General features: G+C 41.1%; 1 protein-coding gene across 3 annotated transcripts in view; it reads left to right on the plus strand.

The window, feature by feature from the left end:
- The window catches only part of IPO13 (importin 13), a 54,811-nt gene that overhangs the window by 971 nt on the left and 34,441 nt on the right, over positions 1 to 19,399 (plus strand). For all 3 annotated transcript variants that reach the window (XM_020783234.3, XM_020783233.3, XM_072997516.2), the window contains exon 2: positions 15,652 to 16,388. In XM_020783234.3, coding sequence (XP_020638893.3) covers positions 15,652 to 16,388 — 737 coding nt within the window. The remainder of the gene's footprint in view (positions 1 to 15,651; positions 16,389 to 19,399) is intronic.

A 19,399-nucleotide genomic window follows, 5' to 3' on the forward strand; every position in this document is an offset into this window, starting at 1 on the left:
CATGCCTGGGATTGAGAAGGAGGGACTCCACTGTATTTCTCCCTAGTCACCTCTCCATGTCAGTCTCTGTTCTATCTTGATATTTTTCAAGAGATGAGAACCATCCTTAGCATTCTATTGGTTCCTGATGTTTCTTCTCTGTTCCAGCTGCTGGACTGTTGAAACCTATTGAATCACCCACTTGTAGTGGCCTGTAGTAATCAGTATTGGTCCTGATCTCATAATTTGAGACCCTTCCCAACTTGCTTCTTCCTCCTGGAAAATTCTCATGCTGGGCTGGGGAATGACTCTGCTGCTGATTTGGGGTGTGATCGGTTGAAGTGATGCTCTGCTTTGACAGCATATCAGTGATGTATTCTGCTGCTCCCTTGAGCCCAGGGCATGGTATAGTCTGAGCTGTGTTTCTTCATTTATACTGGCTTTACCCTTCATCTTTGCTCCCCACAAATATTCACTAGTTTTAGAAAGCTGACTGACCTTTAGAAACTCACCTAGAGGGCAAACCTCATTCTGTGGGAAGATGTACATGTGTTTCCATTTTGTTTGTTTCAGTCTTGTACGCGTGTAATCATCTGCCCTTTCCCCTTCCTTTTCTGTATACTCTATGTGTTCTCTAATTTACAGGAATTGTTTAAATTGACTTTGCAGTTATGAGAGGGGTATTAAGAACTGCTGGATAGCTCAATAGCATAGGTATCTGGCTGTAGAACCAGAGCTTGGCAGTTTGATTCCCCACTGTGCTTTCTTGACAGGGGCTGGACTTAGCGATCCAAAGGGTCCCTTCTAGCTCTGCAGTTCAAAGGTTATAGCAGCATTGGTATGGGTATTTTTGTGTGTTTTAATACACTGGTAAGGGCACTAATTAGTGTTGCTACTTGTACTGTTCCTGTGAATGTTTATGCTCAAAGATGTACTCAATCTCTTGTGGGCCTTTGTTTACCATAATACTAGTACTGTAATTCAAAAGGATAATGTTTTAGGAGCTGTACATATAAGCACTAGGAAGGTTGTGGTTTATATTGCCATTACTTATTTTCATCCCAACCTGATGAAGTAGGCTAACTTTGGTCACTGTCTTTAATAAGGAAGTACCATTGTCTTTAATAAGAGGATCCCAATGTAGATATTACAGAATGATTGAAGCCCACAAGCTATATGTATGGTGTGGGGGAAGGGGAAAATTCCTCTGCTTCTTTTGAGCTGTGTCTCGTGAAGTTCTTGTTTGCCCTTTCTATTGTACAACAGAAGAATGAATACTGTATATCTCTCTTCCCATCTCTTATTCTTTCTTTTAGATGGTCTTTGGAAACTATGAAAGCTGTGCTGTATGCTAACATTCGAGCAAAATTTCAGTAGTATTTTAGAGGAAGGATCAAGACTTGGTAGTAACACATTTGATTTGCAGACATGTCCTTGGCAACTTCTGATTAAAGGTCCAGGCCATGAATGCAATGAAAAATAGCTCTGTTAGAAACCCTGGAGAGTGGCTCCTCAACAGACAGTATTGTGCAAAACAGTCTATTGTGGCATGATCTATGATATTTTAACCTTGCTTCTTCGTTCACATGAATATCCTAACTGTACATCATTTCCTGGTAAACACATTGAACTAGTCCACTGTGCTTAGCTGAAGAAGAACTTCTCTGTGGAGCAGTTGTTCCACAGTTCTCCACTGTGGTGCTTTTGAATATGTTTCAAATCGTGCGTGTTGGTCCCACTGGAAACTAGATTCTGATTCAAAATATAATAATAGCCGTGTATTCAGTACTTCTCTGGAGTGTGAGAAACAGTAGTGTTAAGCAGGCAGGTTTTCTTCCTATGTGTCAGGGAGGCTGAGAGAAATAGTCTTTTTAGGCTGTTAGGTAGGTATGTGAATGAAAAGAGATTGAATAAAGGGTCAGAGATTAAACTTGTAGCATTAGGCCAGCTCTTTTACTGTGTCAAAATGAAGAGACTCCTGCTGTCCTCCCTGGACTTTGGTGAGCTGTATACAGTATTTAACATTGACTGAGACAAAGAGAAGGAATAATTACTGTATATAGTGGTGAAAAGAAATAATAGTTAATACTGCAATTCAAGTAAAGCATATGTGTTGTAGATTATAGTTAAGATTTTATTTACCAGATGGGATCTTTTATCTTAGCTCTAACTTAATACCAAAACATTAGAAAGGTAGATGGCTCTGCCTGTTTGTCAAAATTAAATCTCATACTCAAAGATTAGAGAAACAGAAGCTATGTGCTGATACTGAGAGGTTGTTCAAAAACCCTGCTTTGCAAAACATTGACACGTCTATGTATGTTCACTAGATCCTCTGCCTGTTATAGTGTCTAGTAGAAATAGAATAATTCTGCAGGCTGCAGAATTGATAGACTTGTTTTATTAGTCCAAGGTACACAGATGGTCAGCCTTGACCAGTTGATTCCTTTCCCCGTTAATTAAGGTTCTTCTTCGTGGCCTCTGTGAATGCACACAATTGGGTTGTTCTGAGCTTGCGCTGAACATCTCAGAAGTTTCTAGAGCTTAAAGACATGTGATTAGTGGGATGTTCCCCCGTGGAGCACATGATCCGCCCATCCTAAGTCCCCTCAGTTCCTTTTTTCCACTGTGTTGATCAGACCTGTTTTGGGTAAATTATTGTTGTTTTTGTTGTTTAGTCATTTAGTTGTGTCTGACTCTTTGTGACCCCATGGACCAGAGCATGCTAGGCACTCCTGTCTTCCACTGCCTCCCGGAATTGGTTGCTTCAGTGACACTGTCCAACCATCTTATCCTCTATCGTCCCCTTCTCCTCTTGCCTTCACATTTTCCCAACATCAGGGTGTTTTCCATGGAGTCTTTTCTTCTCATGAGATGGCCAAAGTATTGGAGCCTCAGCTTCAGGATCTGTCCTTCCAGTGAGCACTCACTGTTGATTTCCTTCCAAATGAATAGGAAAAACCATAGGTTTGACTATGTTGACTTTTGTTGGCAAGGTGATGTCTCTGCTTTTTAAGATGCTATCTATGTTTGTCAACACTTTCCTCCCAAGAAGCAGGCATCTTTTAATTTTGTGGCTGCTGTCACCATCTGCAGTGATCACAGAGCCCAAGAAAGTAAAGTCTGTCACTGCCTCCATCTTTTCCCCTTCGATTTGCCATGAGGTAATGGGACCAGTGGCCATGATCTTAATTTTTTTGATGTTGAGCTTCAGACCGTTTTTTGCACTCTCCTCTTTAACCCACATTATGAGGATCTTTAATTCCTCCTCACTTTGTGCCATCAGAGTGGTATCATCTGCATGTCTGAGGTTGTTGATATTTCTTCTGGCAATCTTAATTCCGGCTTGGGATTCCTCCAGACCGGCCTTTTGCATGATGTATTCTGCATATAAGTTAAATAAGCTGGGGGACAATATACAGCCTTGTCGTACTCCTTTCCCAATTTTGAGCCAATCAGTTGTTCCATATCCAGTTCTAACTGTTGCTTCCTGTCCCACGTATAGGTTTCTCAGGGGATAGATAAGGTGGTCAGGCACTCCCATTTCTTTAAGAATTTGCCATAGTTTGCTGTGGTCGACAGAGTCAAAGGCTTTTGCATAGTCAATGAAGCAGAAGTAGATGTTTTTCTGAAACTCTCTGGCTTTCTCCATAATCCAGCACATGTTAGCAATTTGGTCTCTAGTTTCTCTGCCCCTTCGAAATCCAGCTTGTTTCGGAGAAATAGAGCATTCTAATCAGTCAGAGCATTCTAAACAATCGTATTCTATTTTGATCGTTACTTACTATTATACTTTATTTTGACATTCCCCTGTGAGTTTTTTCCAATTTTTATCTACCCGTGTTTTGCCTTTACGTCCCCCCTCAACCGTTTTTCCCTCCTTTCTCCGCTGCTAAAAAGAAGGACAAAGCGACATCAAAAAAGACAAAAAAGAGCAAATCAACTCATCTTGAACCACCACAGCCAACTTTTTCATCTCCCATCCAGAGATGCTCCAGGGTCCACTTCTGAGAGAGACAGCCCTTCTTTACCACTGGCCCAAGCTCCAGCATCGATCTAGTAGCGTGTTGCCTAGTGTTGGCTTTTCTCCGGCTGATGTGCAATCCAGCCAGGACTAGGCCCATTCGAGGCCTGCATCATCAGGGTGGGCAATTCCGATCGAGCTTTCTGACTCTGAGTCACCACACCACTCTTTGAGGAAGCACCGAGAGAAATGAAAACACATCTCACCTCCTCGGTATGACCCTCCTCATCGGGAGTATTGCTACTACCCACAATCATCACAATATGAAGAGAGGGAGAGATACTATCAATATGATCTTTACTTAATGTGAATTTCGTTGTATGTGTATATACTTACAATGACAATAAATTATTATTATTATTAATTGAAGATCCTCAGGAACAACTATACTATGAGGAACCCAAATGAGACCAATATGCCCTACTCTACCATATCCATCTCGATATTCACCATCACTCTCTCCATCTGACACCGACACCGATCCCCAACATTCCGTACCGACCTATTCTACTCTTCCAGCCAAACCGACTCTAAAACGTTCCTTACCAGCTCTTCAACATTCCAAATCCAAACATTCCAGTCTTCCAAAGGCCTCCCTCAAACATCATTACAAGTCACCACTACTTACAAAGGTCCATCTTCTCCTATCACCAATACAGAAAGACATCCCACATGTCTTCCTTCTATAGTTCAGCCTCCTCCTGCACAATCAGCAAGCTTCAGAATGCCGCTCACCAGGGGGGACCTCCGCCAGTCTTCCGATGGTGCAAGGGAAGTGCCGGGGTCCCTCCGAGTGGTGCTTGCAGAGGCTTGTCCAGCACTATTTTTGAAGATTGCGTCCTTTCTCCCTGCCTTGGGTAAGGCTCCAAATGGAAAAAGGCTTTCTTTTTTTTCCTTTTTCCGTTTGAAGGCTTGCTGAAGGCAGAGGAAAGGGGCATGATCTTCAGAAATGGTGCTGGGCTAGCCTCTGCAAGTGCATTCATAGTGCGAAAAACGGGCGTAAGAAGAATCGTCTTGCGAGGCATCAAAAACCTCACTGGAACCATTCATCTAGTGAGTTTTTCATCCGACGAGGCAATCGTCTTGCGAGGCACCACTGTAGTTGTTGTTTAGTCGTGCCCGACTCTTTGTGACCCCATGGACCAGAGTATGCCAGGCCCTCTTGTCTTCCACTGCCTCCTGGAGTTGGGTCAAATTTATGTTGGTAGTTTCGATGATACTGTCCAACCATCTCATCCTCTGTCGTCCCCTTCTCCTCTTGCCATATGAATAGATGTATGGATAAAGAGAGCAGACTTCTGGTTTGAGGATGCAATAGGAAACATTTTCAAAGTGCATATAAATTCAGGGTAAACGCTTTTCTTCAAAGTTATGTAGTGATGTTGGCTTCTGTAGCTTAATCTACTACAGTGGGGTCTCTACTTAAGAACGTCCCTACTTAAGAACAATTCCACTTAAGAACAGCTCTGTTTGCTAAAATTTGCTTCTACTTGAGAACAAAAATCCAAGATAAGAGCAGGAAAAAAACCTTTCTTGCTCTTTTTTTAACCTTAGGTCATCTTAGGTTAAAAAAAATTCTCCCCCTAGTGGTAGAGTACGTATTAACCAGCTTTGCATTAGTTCCTATGGGAACTAATGCTTCAATGTACAAACGCACCTCTACATAACAAAAAAAAAACAGCCAGAATGGATTAATTGGTTTTCAGTCCATTGCTTCAAAATTAGCTTCGTCAGAAGTGCTTTTAACACTGTTCCCTGACCTAAGGGGGAAAAAAAGAAAAATTTCCCCCTCTAGTGGTAGAAGGCGGAATAGCAGCTTCCCATTAGTTTCTATGGACGGAAAAGAGCAGATACGGATTAAATGGTTTTCAATGCATTCCTATGGGAAATGCAGATTCTACATAAGAACTTTTCCACTTGAGAACCACCTTCCAATACGGATTAAGTTCTTAAGTAGAGACCCCACTGTACTGGGTAATGCTTCTTTATTATTTCCCTTGGAGGGAACAGAGATGGTTTTTTGTATGCACAGACAGTGGAGCAAATGTTGACATCAGGAAAGGTCAGCATATGCCCAGGTGGCGATTGGCTCATCAAGTGCTTGAAGGAGCTGGGAGTGTAGAAGTTGGAGTCATTTGGACATGCCAGAATGGCTCCCGCACTGGCTGGGAAAGATAGCAGCAGTCTTTGAGGGAATCTTTAGCTCCCCATCCCCTCGCCAGTGTGTCTCTGCCCTTCTTTGCTGCTTAGCACTGCCTGTTTCAGACATAACCAAAAGATGCAGCTATAAATGTAGAGATTAGCTGGCTGGCGGAGTGAAGGATGTGAGTCCCTACTACTAAAGACCATGCCAGAACATCTGGATTCAGTGCCCAGTCATGCTTATTATTATTATTTATTTATTCCATTTATACCCCGCCTATTTGGTCAATTACGACCACTCTAGGCGGCTTACAACACACAATATAAAACAAATAGATATATAACATAACATATAACATAATTTACATAAATTAGAAAAAAAGAGTTTTTTCTCCAAGATGGCAAGAAAACAGAGTATGTTATAACAGAAAAGGAGGGAAGAAAAATTAGGAATTAACTTGGGGGGAGGGGAGGCCTTCCTAAACATCCATGTTTTCAGTTGTTTCTTGAAAATACCCAGCAAGGGAGCCGCGCAAATCTCCAGAGCTAAGTTGTTCCAGAGGTGAGGAGCCACCGCCGAGAAGGCCCGGTTTCTTGTTTTTTCCTTCCGGGCCTCCCTCGGCATCAGGCTCCTCAGCCTCACCTCCTGACTTGCGCGAGTGACACGAGTAGAGCTGGGTGGGAGTAAGCATTCCGCCAACTATCGTGGCCCTAAACCGTTTAGGGCTTTAAACATGATCATCAGGACTTTGAAGTCAATGTGGAACCGAATGGGCAGCCAGTGCAACACGGCCAGAGTAGGAGAAATGTGATGGTATTTTCTCACTCCACTCAGGAGTCTGGCCGCCGCATTCTGCACCACTTGGAGTTTCCGTGTCAGCCTCAAAGGCAGCCCCACATAGAGCACGTTACAGTGCTCTAATCTCAAGATTACGAGCGCATGGGCCAAGGTGGTGAGCGCCCCCACATGCTGTGAGAAATGTTAAAAGATTGTGGTTAAGGTACAAGTCTCTGACTATATAGCAGATTCTGCTGAACATGCATCCGCTTTTCCAGCCTAAGGTGTGTTTTTTTAAAAAAAAAAATTGTTTGCTGCAAGTAGCAGCAAGTGATGCTCTGGCAAAGCAGATTGAGATACCATTTCTTTTCTCTTGGTATTTTCAGATTAATCTTGTTTTAAGTTTCTAGGCTGGGCTCTACCTGTTTATGGCATATGTCACAGTTTGGGGGCTTGATCTAGTTGAATCTAAGTGCTTATGGTCAGACTCAGCCATGAAATCACTGAGCAGGAACAGGCCAACACATTTTTGAACTATATCCTAATTCTTGGTTTGTTGCTGTCTTCTACTTCATGGTCCATTGAGTTTAGTGATGCAAATGTGTTCTTTACCTGGACTTTGAATTTATCAGAAATGTTTAAATTATGTTTGGCACTATTTTATTTATTTATTTATTAGATTTCTATCCCACCCATCTAGACCAAGGGTCTACTCTGGGTGGTTTCTTTTAGTGTTCTATTTTGACTAGGATTCTTTTAGTGCTCTATTTTGACTAGGATTCTTTTAGTGTTCTATTTTAAACTTTACTCTAATATATGATATTAGCAGCTCATGATTAGTACCACAATCTGGTTGTGGTCTTGTTTTGGCCAACAGAATGAAGCCTCCACCTCCAGTTTCCAATTGCTAGTCTATTTGATTTCTATATTGACCTAGTGATGTCCATGTGTACAGGCATGGTTCAGTTACTTGAAGCATGCACTTGCAATAAACAGATTATTGGCTTCATAGAAGACTACAAGTCATTCTTCTGTTTCATTTCTGATCCCTAGATCAGAATTTCCTACAGCATTTGGTTCTGCTTTGTTCCTGTATTCCAATCACTATGATTATAAACGTCCTCTTTTGATGTGTGATCAATTTCCACCTGAATGCTTGCACTAAAGCTTTCAATTTAATCTTCCTGAGCATCTGTATTTGGAGCATGGACTTGAATGATATTCATGTCGTTGAGTTTAATTTGCATGGAATCTGATAATAAACCGCAGAAGTCTTTGTGTGTTGCAGGGTCAGAAGACCAGCAGTTATAAGATCGAATCCCCGTGACGGAGTGAGCTCCTGTCGCTTTGTCCCAGCTCCTCACCAACCTAGCAGTTCGAAAGCATGTAAATGCGAGTAGATAAATAGGTACCATCTCGGTGGGAAGGTAAACAGCGTTCCATGTCTAAATCGCGCTGGCCACGTGGCCACGGAAGATTGTCTTCGGACAACCGCTGGCTCCACGGCTTGGAAACAGGGATGAGCACCGCCCCCTAGAGTCGGACACGACTGACTAAAATGTCAAGGGGAACCTTTACCTTTACCTTACATTATAGCTCCTAACTGCATGTGCTAGATCTTGCCTCAGTATTAGGGCCATTCCATTTCTTTTGAGTTTGCCATTTCCAGATTAGAATACTTTGTTGTTGTCTGATTGGACTAGAATAGGACATTTTCAATGTCCAGGGCAGCAAGGAGTTGCTCTTCAACAACATGTGATCCACATTCCTGGGCCTTGGTTTCTGCCAGATTAATAGACCCAGAAATTCTGATAAAGCTGTTCGAGCATGGAATGACAGGAAATGCCTCATTTGACTCATTTCCTGCAATCACATGTTTGTTAAATAATGAAAAGTGTAAGAGTTCTGTCAGAAGGAAACCTGGAAACTGCAAATAATAATTTGACTGGTGCAATGTGGTCTATGTAACAGTCATCCTTGTAAGCAAAGTACTGTAGTCAATGATGTGGATTGATTGGAGCTCTCCCCTATCTCATGCTATGACAGGATTAAAGGCAACTACTTCTCCAGTAAACAGTGAATAGTTCAACACATTCGTCTAGCACAATCTTACAAAGCAGTATGTATGCCTTGGATGGGCAGTAACTGGAATTGCTTTTCTTGCCTCTATTTTTACTTACTTTTTTTTCTTGTTCAGAAAAAAGCACAAAGAACTAGTTAAAACTGACTTCTTCTGAGGCTCTGAGTGAGAATGTGTAAGGAAATGTTTCTAATGTCTAAAGCTTGTACAGTGGTGCCTCGACTTACGACCATAGTCTGTTCCAGAAGATGGTCGTTAAGTCTAAATGGTTGTAAGTCGAATCAGCATTTCCCATTGAAATGCATTGAAACCCGTTTAATCCATTCTGTCTGTTTTTTGGTTGTATGTAGAGACGCTGGTTGCAAGTCAAAGCATTCGTTCCCATAGGAACAAATGCAAAAGTGGTTAATCCATCCTCTACCACTAGGGGGAGAATTTTTCTTCTTTTAACCTAAGATGACTTAGGTTTAAAAAAAGGCAGGAAATGAAGGAGGGAGGGAACAATGGGGAAAAGAAGAAAGAAAGAAGGTCATCACCAGGGCACATAAACCCCTCAGACAAAGGTTTGTGCTGTTAAAGCACAAAAAACGAGAAGAGAGAGACAGAGAGAGAAGACAATGGGGTGGGGGAGAGAGTTTGGAGTCTAAAACACCTATTAAACAAAACACTTTTTAAACTAAGCACAGTTTAAACCAAACCAAGCACCTTTTAAAGAGAAGACCTTTTAAACCGAACACTTTTTAAATCAAACCAAGCCCTTTTTAAACAAAACACATTTTAAACCAAACCAAGCACCTTTGAAACAAAACACCTTTTAAAACCAAACACCAAAAATGTCAAAATAGTCGTAAGTGGAGACGTTCGTAAGTCGAGGCACCGCTGTATTATCAGATTAAGTATTCCAGTTAGATAAACAGAAAGAGCAGTAGTAGTCTACTTTGTCCCACAGTGACTTCTCTGGTTTATGGTAGAACATTTGCTGTTTATAGGAAAAGTGGCCTGAGGGAATTTCTTATGCTTTGTCGCAAGGCCTTGGCTGATGACATCCTAGGTAGTTGAACAAAGTTGTTCGTGTAGAAATGCACGAACACTTCTATCACCTTAGAAATATTATTAGTACTTTTTAATCTAGATTAATATCAGCAATATGATGCTGCAGAAGAGGAGCCTGCATTTTCCTGTTTCTGTCTTTTATGAGATCTTTTCAAGTTGTTGTATGTAGTTTAGGTTTGGGCACTTGGAGCTCCTGTCTTTGTGGCTGGTTCTTCTGTTCCTCTTATGTGCCTTTTAAAGACTCCCTACACCCTTAAAAGTTGTTTCTCTTTTATTTATGAGCATGTGTATATATGACTATGTCAGTTTATCTTGAGGTGAGGGTTAAATAATCAAGGAAGTGAAACCCAGGTCTTGCCTGTTCAAAGAGGTTTGGTTTCTGTCGCTTCTAATTTAAGGTTATGAGCTGCTGGGCTGGATGATGTGGCAGTTGAGACAGCTGCCTTCAGACAGAGGTACTGGGGAATAGAAATGCAAGTGAATCTGCCTTTTTGACTCTTGAAAAATGCTGTTGCTGATTTACTGTTGCCAAAACAACCTGATGTCATTTCCCTATTGGCAAATAGGAATAGCTTTCCTGATCTGCTTCCTTTTCCAGTAGAGGCATCTTATTTAAAATGAAAACCTAAATTCCTGAAGAATGCTAATGGCCACTAGTACAATTTTTTGCTTTTATGTGTCTTCTCACCTGATCTCTGAGTTATTGTTTCAGGCTTGTTCTATGAACCACAGTGTAAGTAGTCTTTCTGCCAGTTCAAAGTCAGTACTGTAGCCAATGACATGGATTGAATGGAGGTCCCCTGCCTCATATTATGACAGGATTAAAGGCGGCTGCTTCTCCAATGACGAGTGAATAGTACTTAGAGGTACTGCTATTAAGAGCAGTAAAGAGACAGATCCAGGACCACATGTTTAAAGAATATCTTTGGTTCCAAGAGCTCTAGATAATTTGGCACAACCTTGTGCACTAGCTGTCATCTGCTAGTGTGAAAACTGTTCGTCTTAATTCCATTCCATTTTTCAGAATCCTTTCCTCATTCTTGCCCCCTCTTTTGTTTGTATTAGGCTGTAAGATCTATTTTTTCTTTCCACAAAGAAGTTTGTACTCTCTCTCTCTCTCTCTCTCTCTCTCTGTGTATGTGTGTATGTGTATTTGTATGCTTTTCCTAATACATACATTTTTAAATGTTGAATAATTTTTGTACACACATCCCTATGGATTACACAACTTTTGTGCATATATTTTGGTTTTATACATGTGTGATATGTGTGTGTGTTTAGCTGTTCACATTTTTGAAAAAAAACTTGCATCGTTTTGTGTCTATTTTATTTCTTCAAAACACATTTGCAAGGCTTGCCAATATAAAAATTTCCAAGGCAAGTGCACTTTGCCTTGCAATGAGTCTTGGGTGGTTTGAAACAGATATTTTCATTAAGAATCTGTACATTAACAAAAATGTTGTGATTTCAGCTCTGGAGCTTATATCCCTACAAAAAAGGCAGTGAGAATAAAGGCATTCTGTTTGCAACAAGAACTATTATTGTAAACTGCTCTTTTGGTGCTCCATCAGTTTTCTTACCTATCCCATGATCTCCTTGATGGTCTGTTGGTGCTGAAGAGAACATATGAATTGATTAACAGAATCGGTGCTGTGCTTTGCTACCTGTGGAATGATAGAACTATGTACTTGGCAAGACGGAGAGGCAGAAGGCAGCACCTGCAGTGTTTTTAAACACAGAGATTGCACTTGCTGCAGACTGATGTGTCTGACAGCTTGGCTGGCACAGGATTAGGGAATACAGGTTTGATAGTATTTGGTTCAAGTGAGTGTGAGGAAAAGATCTATCTTTCAACCTGAGAGGAAAGGTGGATTGTGCTACGACTGTGACTTTAATGGTATCTCTCTGAATTCAGTGCTGCAGAGCCAGGATACTGTGCAGCAACCTTTCTTTCCTTTATTTGGATTGCTGGCAGCTGCCAGGCCATAGAGGAGAGGTCTAGGACTTTGCCTGAATAAAAAGATGATGTTTTGGTTGCCATGGTTGCTGTTGCTTGGTGGCAACTGGGTGTACTACTGGAAGTATCAGGATGCTGGGTCATTTGGGCAGGGATAAAAAGAAAACAACCCAGAATGGCTTGCAGAAGATGAGAGGCAATTACCGCAGAGCCAGTAGCAACACAGTCCCTCCCATTGGGACAGCTATGGGTAGGTCAGTGGGTTATGAGGCTCTGCCCTGAACATGTTGTTGGTCTAATAAGTGCATATTCACTTCCCCTTGGTTGAGCAAGTGGCAATTTGTCTGGAATGATTGGGCCTCATTTTCATGCAGTTTGTAGAATACGTGTGCAAAGGCAGGTAGTGATCCATAGTGTCCTCATGTCCTTGTGCTGTTGTTACTTGTAAATCTCATTCTTTCACTTCCTCTTTGGCAGGGTGGATTTGATTTAAATCAAATTGATTTATATTATGATTTAAATTAACAATTAGATTTTTTGACGATTGAAATTTAAAAATATATTTTTATTTAAATAGTGATTTAAATCAGTGGTTCTTAACCTTGGGTTACTCAGGAGTTTTGGACTGCAACTCCCAGAAGCCTTCACCACCAACTGTGCTGGCTGGGGTTTCTGGGAGTTGAAGTTCAAAAACATCCAAGTAACAAAGGTTAAGAACCACTGATTTAAATCATGATTTGATTTTTAAATTAATCACTGGTTTTTATCCACCCTGCTCTTCAGTCTCTGCAAGTTTGAAGATTCCATTTGCTGTTATTTATTCAGTACTTTCAAGGAGACAAACTGTTATTTTTTTGGTTCTGCATAAACATTGTACAAGAGGTGCATGTGGCAGCAACAACTACAGCTGACTGACTGTCTTTTTAAGACCCCAAATCTGAGATTATATGTTAGCTTTTGTGCTCCTTGAACAAGTTATGATATAACTAGAGTGATCTGCTTGAGAGTTTTAAGAGATCTGACCTGTATTGGGTTATGTGCTCTGGGAAAAAGTAAGTAACCTGAACAGCTGAAATGTTAGCATACCATATTGCCCGTTGTATACGGTATGCTTAATATTAGTATTTGTATTTATTCAGTATTCAATGTATTCAGCTAGTACAGACCACACCTCTTGCATAACAAACTTGTGCTACATGCTTGTCTAAGATATATCATTACATGCTTTACTATATCTGCTCTTGACCTAAGAATAGCACAGCATTTCAAACCTGGTTTTTTGTGTCTTTCACCTCAGTCATAGAACTCAACAGGGAACATGTTAGTGACCTCAAATACTGAACCCATAAAACTGGTCTGAGAATTCAACAGAAGTGAAATGATTCTTTGCATGAGCTGCATAGTGATCTTGCTTCTCCTGCATAGAGGCAAGGACTCCCACATATTGCTAGCTTGGCAGGCATTGTGTAAATTCAAGCACTAGCTGGATAAAGTCTTTGGAGATTTGAGGTCCCAGCTGAGCAAATGACCAGGCAGAGGTTTGAACATAATTAGGTTAGGCAGAAATTCATGCATGTGTTTGTCTGCTTTATCTGTTGGATGACTAAACGTGTGAGAGATCAATGGAATGGTAATAGTCTTATTATTTCCTCACTAGTTTTTGTGCATGTGTTTTGGGTTGAAAAATCAGCCAATAGTTGCACAAAGTATATTTTGGTCATCAGCTAATGCATCCTTTACAGGTATAGTTCAAAAGTAAAACATGGAGCTTCATGGTTTCATAATAAACCTTTTCCTTTGTCAAAGTCTTCCATAAATATATTTTCAGTTTTGTTTCTAGTCTTTCTGTGTTGTTCTTGTGTTTGTGTCTGCTAAGTTGGTCTGCTATGTGATTTCTGTTTTAAATTTTTTGCATTGTCTAGAGAGTTTTGTCCTGCATGGCTCAATGCCACTGTTGTTGAATTTTTTTAAATTAGCATTTAAAACTTCTCTGAAGGAGAGCCCAACGAAAGAACACTAATCATGCAGAGAAAGAGTATCGGAGGGCCTGAAGAAACCTAACTGTCTAAGTTTGGTTCCTCAGTTTTACTCGCAGTGGAATTGATTATGCCCAGGAAAGAACCAGATTCAAAGCAAACTAGGCTCTTATTCACACATATAAAGGTAAAGGTAAAGGTTCCCCTTGACAATTTTTGTCCAGTCGTGTCTGACTCTAGGGGGCGGCGCTCATCTCACTCTTCAAGCCATAGAGCCAGCGTTTGTCCGAAGACAATCTTTCCGTGGTCACATGGCCAGTGTGATTTAGACACGGAACGCTGAATATAAATAGAAAGAGGAAAGCAACATTTGATTTGGTTGAAGGTAAATTTTTCAATGTGTGTACTGCAAGTGGCATTGAATCTAGGGTATAACTAGATATATACATGAAATCTCTATATCTCTCGTCCTTTGTTGCTTGTGCTGGGTATTTATTTTATTTTATTTATAAATAATAAAAATTGCATGCTGTCAAATCAATTCTAACTTATGGCAACCTTTTACAGGATTTTCTAGGTAGAGAATACAGATAAGTGGTTTACTATTCTCTTCTTCTGGGGACATCCTTGGACTGGGCAGCTTGCCCATGACTGCACAGTCTGTCTAGGAGGCACAGTGGGGAACTGAGCTGCCAATCTTTGGCTCTGCAGCCAGATGCTTAAAGCACTCAGCTATCCAGAGAGCTATATATTTGATTTATATACTGCCCCATTAGTGCAAGCACTACTCTGGGCAGTTTACAGGTTAAAACTTAAAACCTCCTATCTAAATGGAGATGTGGTATATGGAAAAATATGTTTTTAACCAACTGTTTTTCTTCTGGTGAGAGTTTATTCAAATTTTGTTACCCAACTTAAAACCAGCTAGGTCTGAGGAAGGGTTCATCACTCTTTCTGGTTTCCTTACTTTCATCTATTAATGTTAGCTGCCCAGAGTAGACTTCGATCTAGATGGACGGGGTATAAATTTAATAAATAAATAAAATAAAGAAATTGCCTCTGCATGAAGTTTTCATCCTGCTCCCTGCTTTATCTCCATTTAGTGCTAAGCCATGTTCTAAAACACAAAGCTGCTGCTTTTATGTGAACTCTAAGCCTTTGTTGAAGATGGATATAAAATTGCTACATTTTCTCTCTCACACTGTGAAATGTTAATCAACCCTTTCCATTCCAGGTATCTTCTTTTTCATGCAGACTGATCTGGAGCACCTACCTTATGCTGAGTTTTTTCCTGTTGTTTGCAATAGAAAGATTTTGTCAGTCTATGACTTCTGGGTTGTCATCAGTTATAATAATACCTGGGGCCTATAATGTTATCCCCATTGCAACAATATTTGCCCTCTTTGTCTCCTTGGGAGCAGGGATTATATTTTCATTGTCAAATGGAGATTTGTTTCAAAAACATCCTTGTGGCTAGGGTGGTGAAAACAATCCATGGACCACTGTTCTGTAGGACTGTTGAAATAAACTACCCATAATATGAAGAGGATTCCTGTTTCAGGGTGCAGGTACTGGTTGCATAGATTTGAGTTTGCTTTCTTTTTATCTTTGCCTGTGATGATGCAGAAGATGCTGAATAAGTTGCTGTCTCCTGCCTTGCAGGCACTCCACCAACTGTATTATGACCCCAACATAGAAAACAAGAACTTGGCTCAGAAATGGCTGATGCAAGCTCAGGTGTCCCCACAAGCCTGGCACTTCAGTTGGTTGCTTCTTGAGATGGACAAGGTGCCTGAGATCCAGTACTTTGGGGCCAGTGCCCTCCACATCAAGATTTCCCGCTACTGGAATGACATCCCAGCTGATCAGTATGAGAGTCTCAAGTCACAGCTCTTCAGCCACATAACTCGTTTTGCCAGCGGTTCTAAGATTGTGTTGACCCGGCTCTGTGTGGCACTGGCTTCATTAGCATTAAACATGATGCCAGAAGCCTGGCCATGTGCTGTTGCTGACATGGTACGCATGTTCCAGGCAGAGGACTCTAACATAGATGGGCGAGCACGTTGCCTTGCGCTCCTGGAGCTACTGACTGTTCTGCCTGAGGAGTTCCAAACCAGCCGCTTGCCTCAATACCGTAAGGGGCAGGTTCGTAGTGTCTTGGCCCAGGAATGCAGTTCCGTGTTCCCGCTTCTAGAGCAATTGCTGCAGCAGCAGGACTCTCCTAGCTTTATTAAGCAGAAGGTGCTGAAGTGCTTCTCCAGCTGGGTGCAACTGGAAATTCCTCTGATGGAATGTGAGAGCTTGATCCAGGCAGCTTTCACTTCCCTGCATGATCCAGAACTCTTTGATACAGCTGTGGAGGCCATAGTTAATGCCATTTCTCAGCCTGATGCTCAGAGGTAAGTGTTAATTTCACTTATGGTTTTGCAGAGCTTTGTGCCTCTACTGGAAGCTGTTGTTTTCCATGTACAGTTTTTGTATTCTGAGGAGGAGGGTCCCAATTTTAACAGAAAATATGTCAACTCTTTCAGCAGTGCTCTAATTCTAGGCCAGAGGGGTGTGTGTGTGTGTGTGAGAGAGAGAGTGAGAGAGAACATTTTGGGTTGAGAGGCAAGTTTTGTATCTATAGAAGGTTGCTACTGGATTAGTAAATGCAGTTAGAACATACCAGTACATAAAGCTGGGAATCTTTCTTGAAGGAGAAGAAAGCGTGATGAGAATGAAAAACTATTCAATTGAAACACCTGCTTGTGAACAAGCGTTAACACCCTTTGATATATTAATTTGTAAACACAGAAGTAGCTAATATTCAAATTAGGTGAAGACTTATTAGTATTACATACCGTAATCACAACCCATTGATTATCATGAGGCAATATGAACTATAAAACTTCAAACACTGGCATTTTTCACTCAGAGCCCATTTCAAATTCATCTCTTGGCTATGTTTTGATCTGACTGCTAGGAAAGGATACCATGCATCTTCTTGTGATCTTCAGCAAGTTTACAGTGTGCTCAGATAGTTAGGTTTTGGGCTTCTGTCGTATTAGAATCTATCTTTTGTATTCAGTCTTAAATCATCTGTCTGTTAACCTATATTGTGGTGGTTGCTATTTCTACTTCCCTGCCTCATACAGTATAGGAGAAAGCTAGACAGTGATAAAGAAGTTGGTGTGTGTATTGGAACTCAACTGTTCTCTCTGGCACAGTGTTGAAGCTCAGTGAGAAGGGGAATTGTCCAAGACACTCAATCCCTCTGAAAATATTATCCTGCCTAGCAGGGACAATTTGTATTGTGATTACCATATTTTTCCGTTTATAAGATGAACCAGTATATAAGACGACACCCCCCCTTTTCTAATCCCACATTAGAAAATTTGATCCCTGCTTTCCCCTTCCTTTTGCTAAGCCACGGAGTTTAGTAAAAGGAAGGGAAAAGCAGGGATCAAAGGGCTCCCTTTAACCGCCGCTTTGTCTTGCCTTTTGCGAAGCCATGGGGCTTAGCAAAAAGGAATGGAGCCTTCCCTTCCTTTTTGCTAAGCCCCGTGGCTTCGCAAAAGGCAGGGAAAAGTCACTGCCTTCTGTGTATAAAATGAACCTCAATTTTTTGTCTAATTATTTAAGGAAAAGGTGTCATTTTATACATAGAAAAGTACAGTATATCAGTGTGAGTCTGCAAGTAAACGAACGCAAATTGGGGGACAGAGCCAGTGATACAGCCCCCCCCCCGTATTGCCCACAGGCTCAACAGCAAAACATGTTAATGCAGAAGTTAGTAATGTAGTACCTCAGATGGAAGAACAATTTAAGCACTAAATATAGATTTGGAAAGGTTGAGATACGCATCCTATGGAAAAGAAAATTACATAGAACACAGTACCAGTTTTCAAGTATGTGAAAGAATGGCAGAGTAAATTATTGTTTGCTAGCAATGCTGAAGGAAAGGAGTGTTGTATTCAAGTTGAAATAGAATACACTTGTTTTAGATTTCAAGAAAGTGCTCTTCATAAGCATAAACAAAATCAAATTCCCCAGAATCTTATATAGTCTCATCGTCTGAAGGTTTTATAAGTAAGTTTGATGTACATTGAGTAGTAATGCTTTAAAACCTGATATTTTGTGTGTTCCTGAATTGCTTTAAAAGTGGATAACTTTTGTAGCCTGGAAGGCCCCATGTAATGCTGGTTGATGGAACAGGGTGGGGGCTATATGCAGAGATGCAGAATACAAGCGTACATACACAAGAATTCTGTGAGGGGCCACTATAAGTTCTGCTGTCTGCATGCTGAGTTCAAAGGCTGGGTTTATTGCAAAAAAGTTTATTTAGCCTCTCGTCCCCAATTCATCTTCTGGCAACTGTTAGCATTATGCTACCAAGTAAAGATTTCCCCCTAAGATCCATGGAACAGTGGAAATAGTTACCTCTTCTTTCTTAAGTATGTATTGTAAGGCAGGGGTCCCCAATCCCCTGTCCGCAGCCCAACGCCAGTCCGTGGGCTTTCTGGAACTGGGCTGGGGAGACAGATCTCCCGTCCCCCCATGCAAGCACAGTGGGCGTGTCGTGCTCATGGGTAGGTGTGTTGCGCTTGTGGAAGGGAGCGTGACATGCCTCTCCGCGCACGGAGCCCAGACCCCCCCCCCAACCGGTCCACGGTCCCAAAAAAGCTGGGGACTACTGTTGTAAGGTCTGAGAGTTCCTTGACTCAAATCTGAAAGAACAAAGGGTATAGAAGTGTATCTCATGGGGTTAGGATTTTCCTCTAGACAAGTCTAGAGGCTTAGGAGCAATGGTGGCTTGGCATGCTCCTCAAGATTTCCTTTTCTTCCTCTGGAGCATCTTAACAGTGTGTTTTGTGTTACTAGCTTTACCAGTGTGATGTATTTGGATACAAGGTAGCTTGCTTTTCTTTTGGCAAATGTAGGAATTGTGAACAAAGTCATTCAGTTTAAAGAGCAATTCAGGCAGATATATTGTCTTGAGATTGGGAGGGGTTTTGCCATATTTCGAAGGCTCATAATATACCTCAATATTTAGTGCCCCTTAATTTTAAAATTGTTCAAGTGAGGGTATGTAAGACAACAATTTTTCAGTTAACAAAATCCGTTACAGCTTTTTTAAGGGTAATAACAATTTATATTCAAATTAGCTTCTCTGGATACATATCCCCCCCCCCCCCCTTTAGGGCTCCCCTGCAAGGAATGCAGCTGTTCAGGTGCTGGCAAATCTGAAAAATGGTCTTCTGCCCAGCTGACATAACCCTCCCGCCATAGAGAAAAAGTTTTAAATTTTAGATTAACATAACTAAAATTAGTGGCACCATTCTCCCAAGTACATTTAGGGAACAATATACAGTATAAAAGTGTTAGTTATGTTGACAGTAGACAAGCTGCATAGTTACAGAATCTATTG

The sequence above is a fragment of the Pogona vitticeps genome, chromosome 4, assembly GCF_051106095.1.
Source record: "Pogona vitticeps strain Pit_001003342236 chromosome 4, PviZW2.1, whole genome shotgun sequence".
In the NCBI taxonomy this organism is placed as follows: domain Eukaryota; kingdom Metazoa; phylum Chordata; class Lepidosauria; order Squamata; family Agamidae; genus Pogona; species Pogona vitticeps.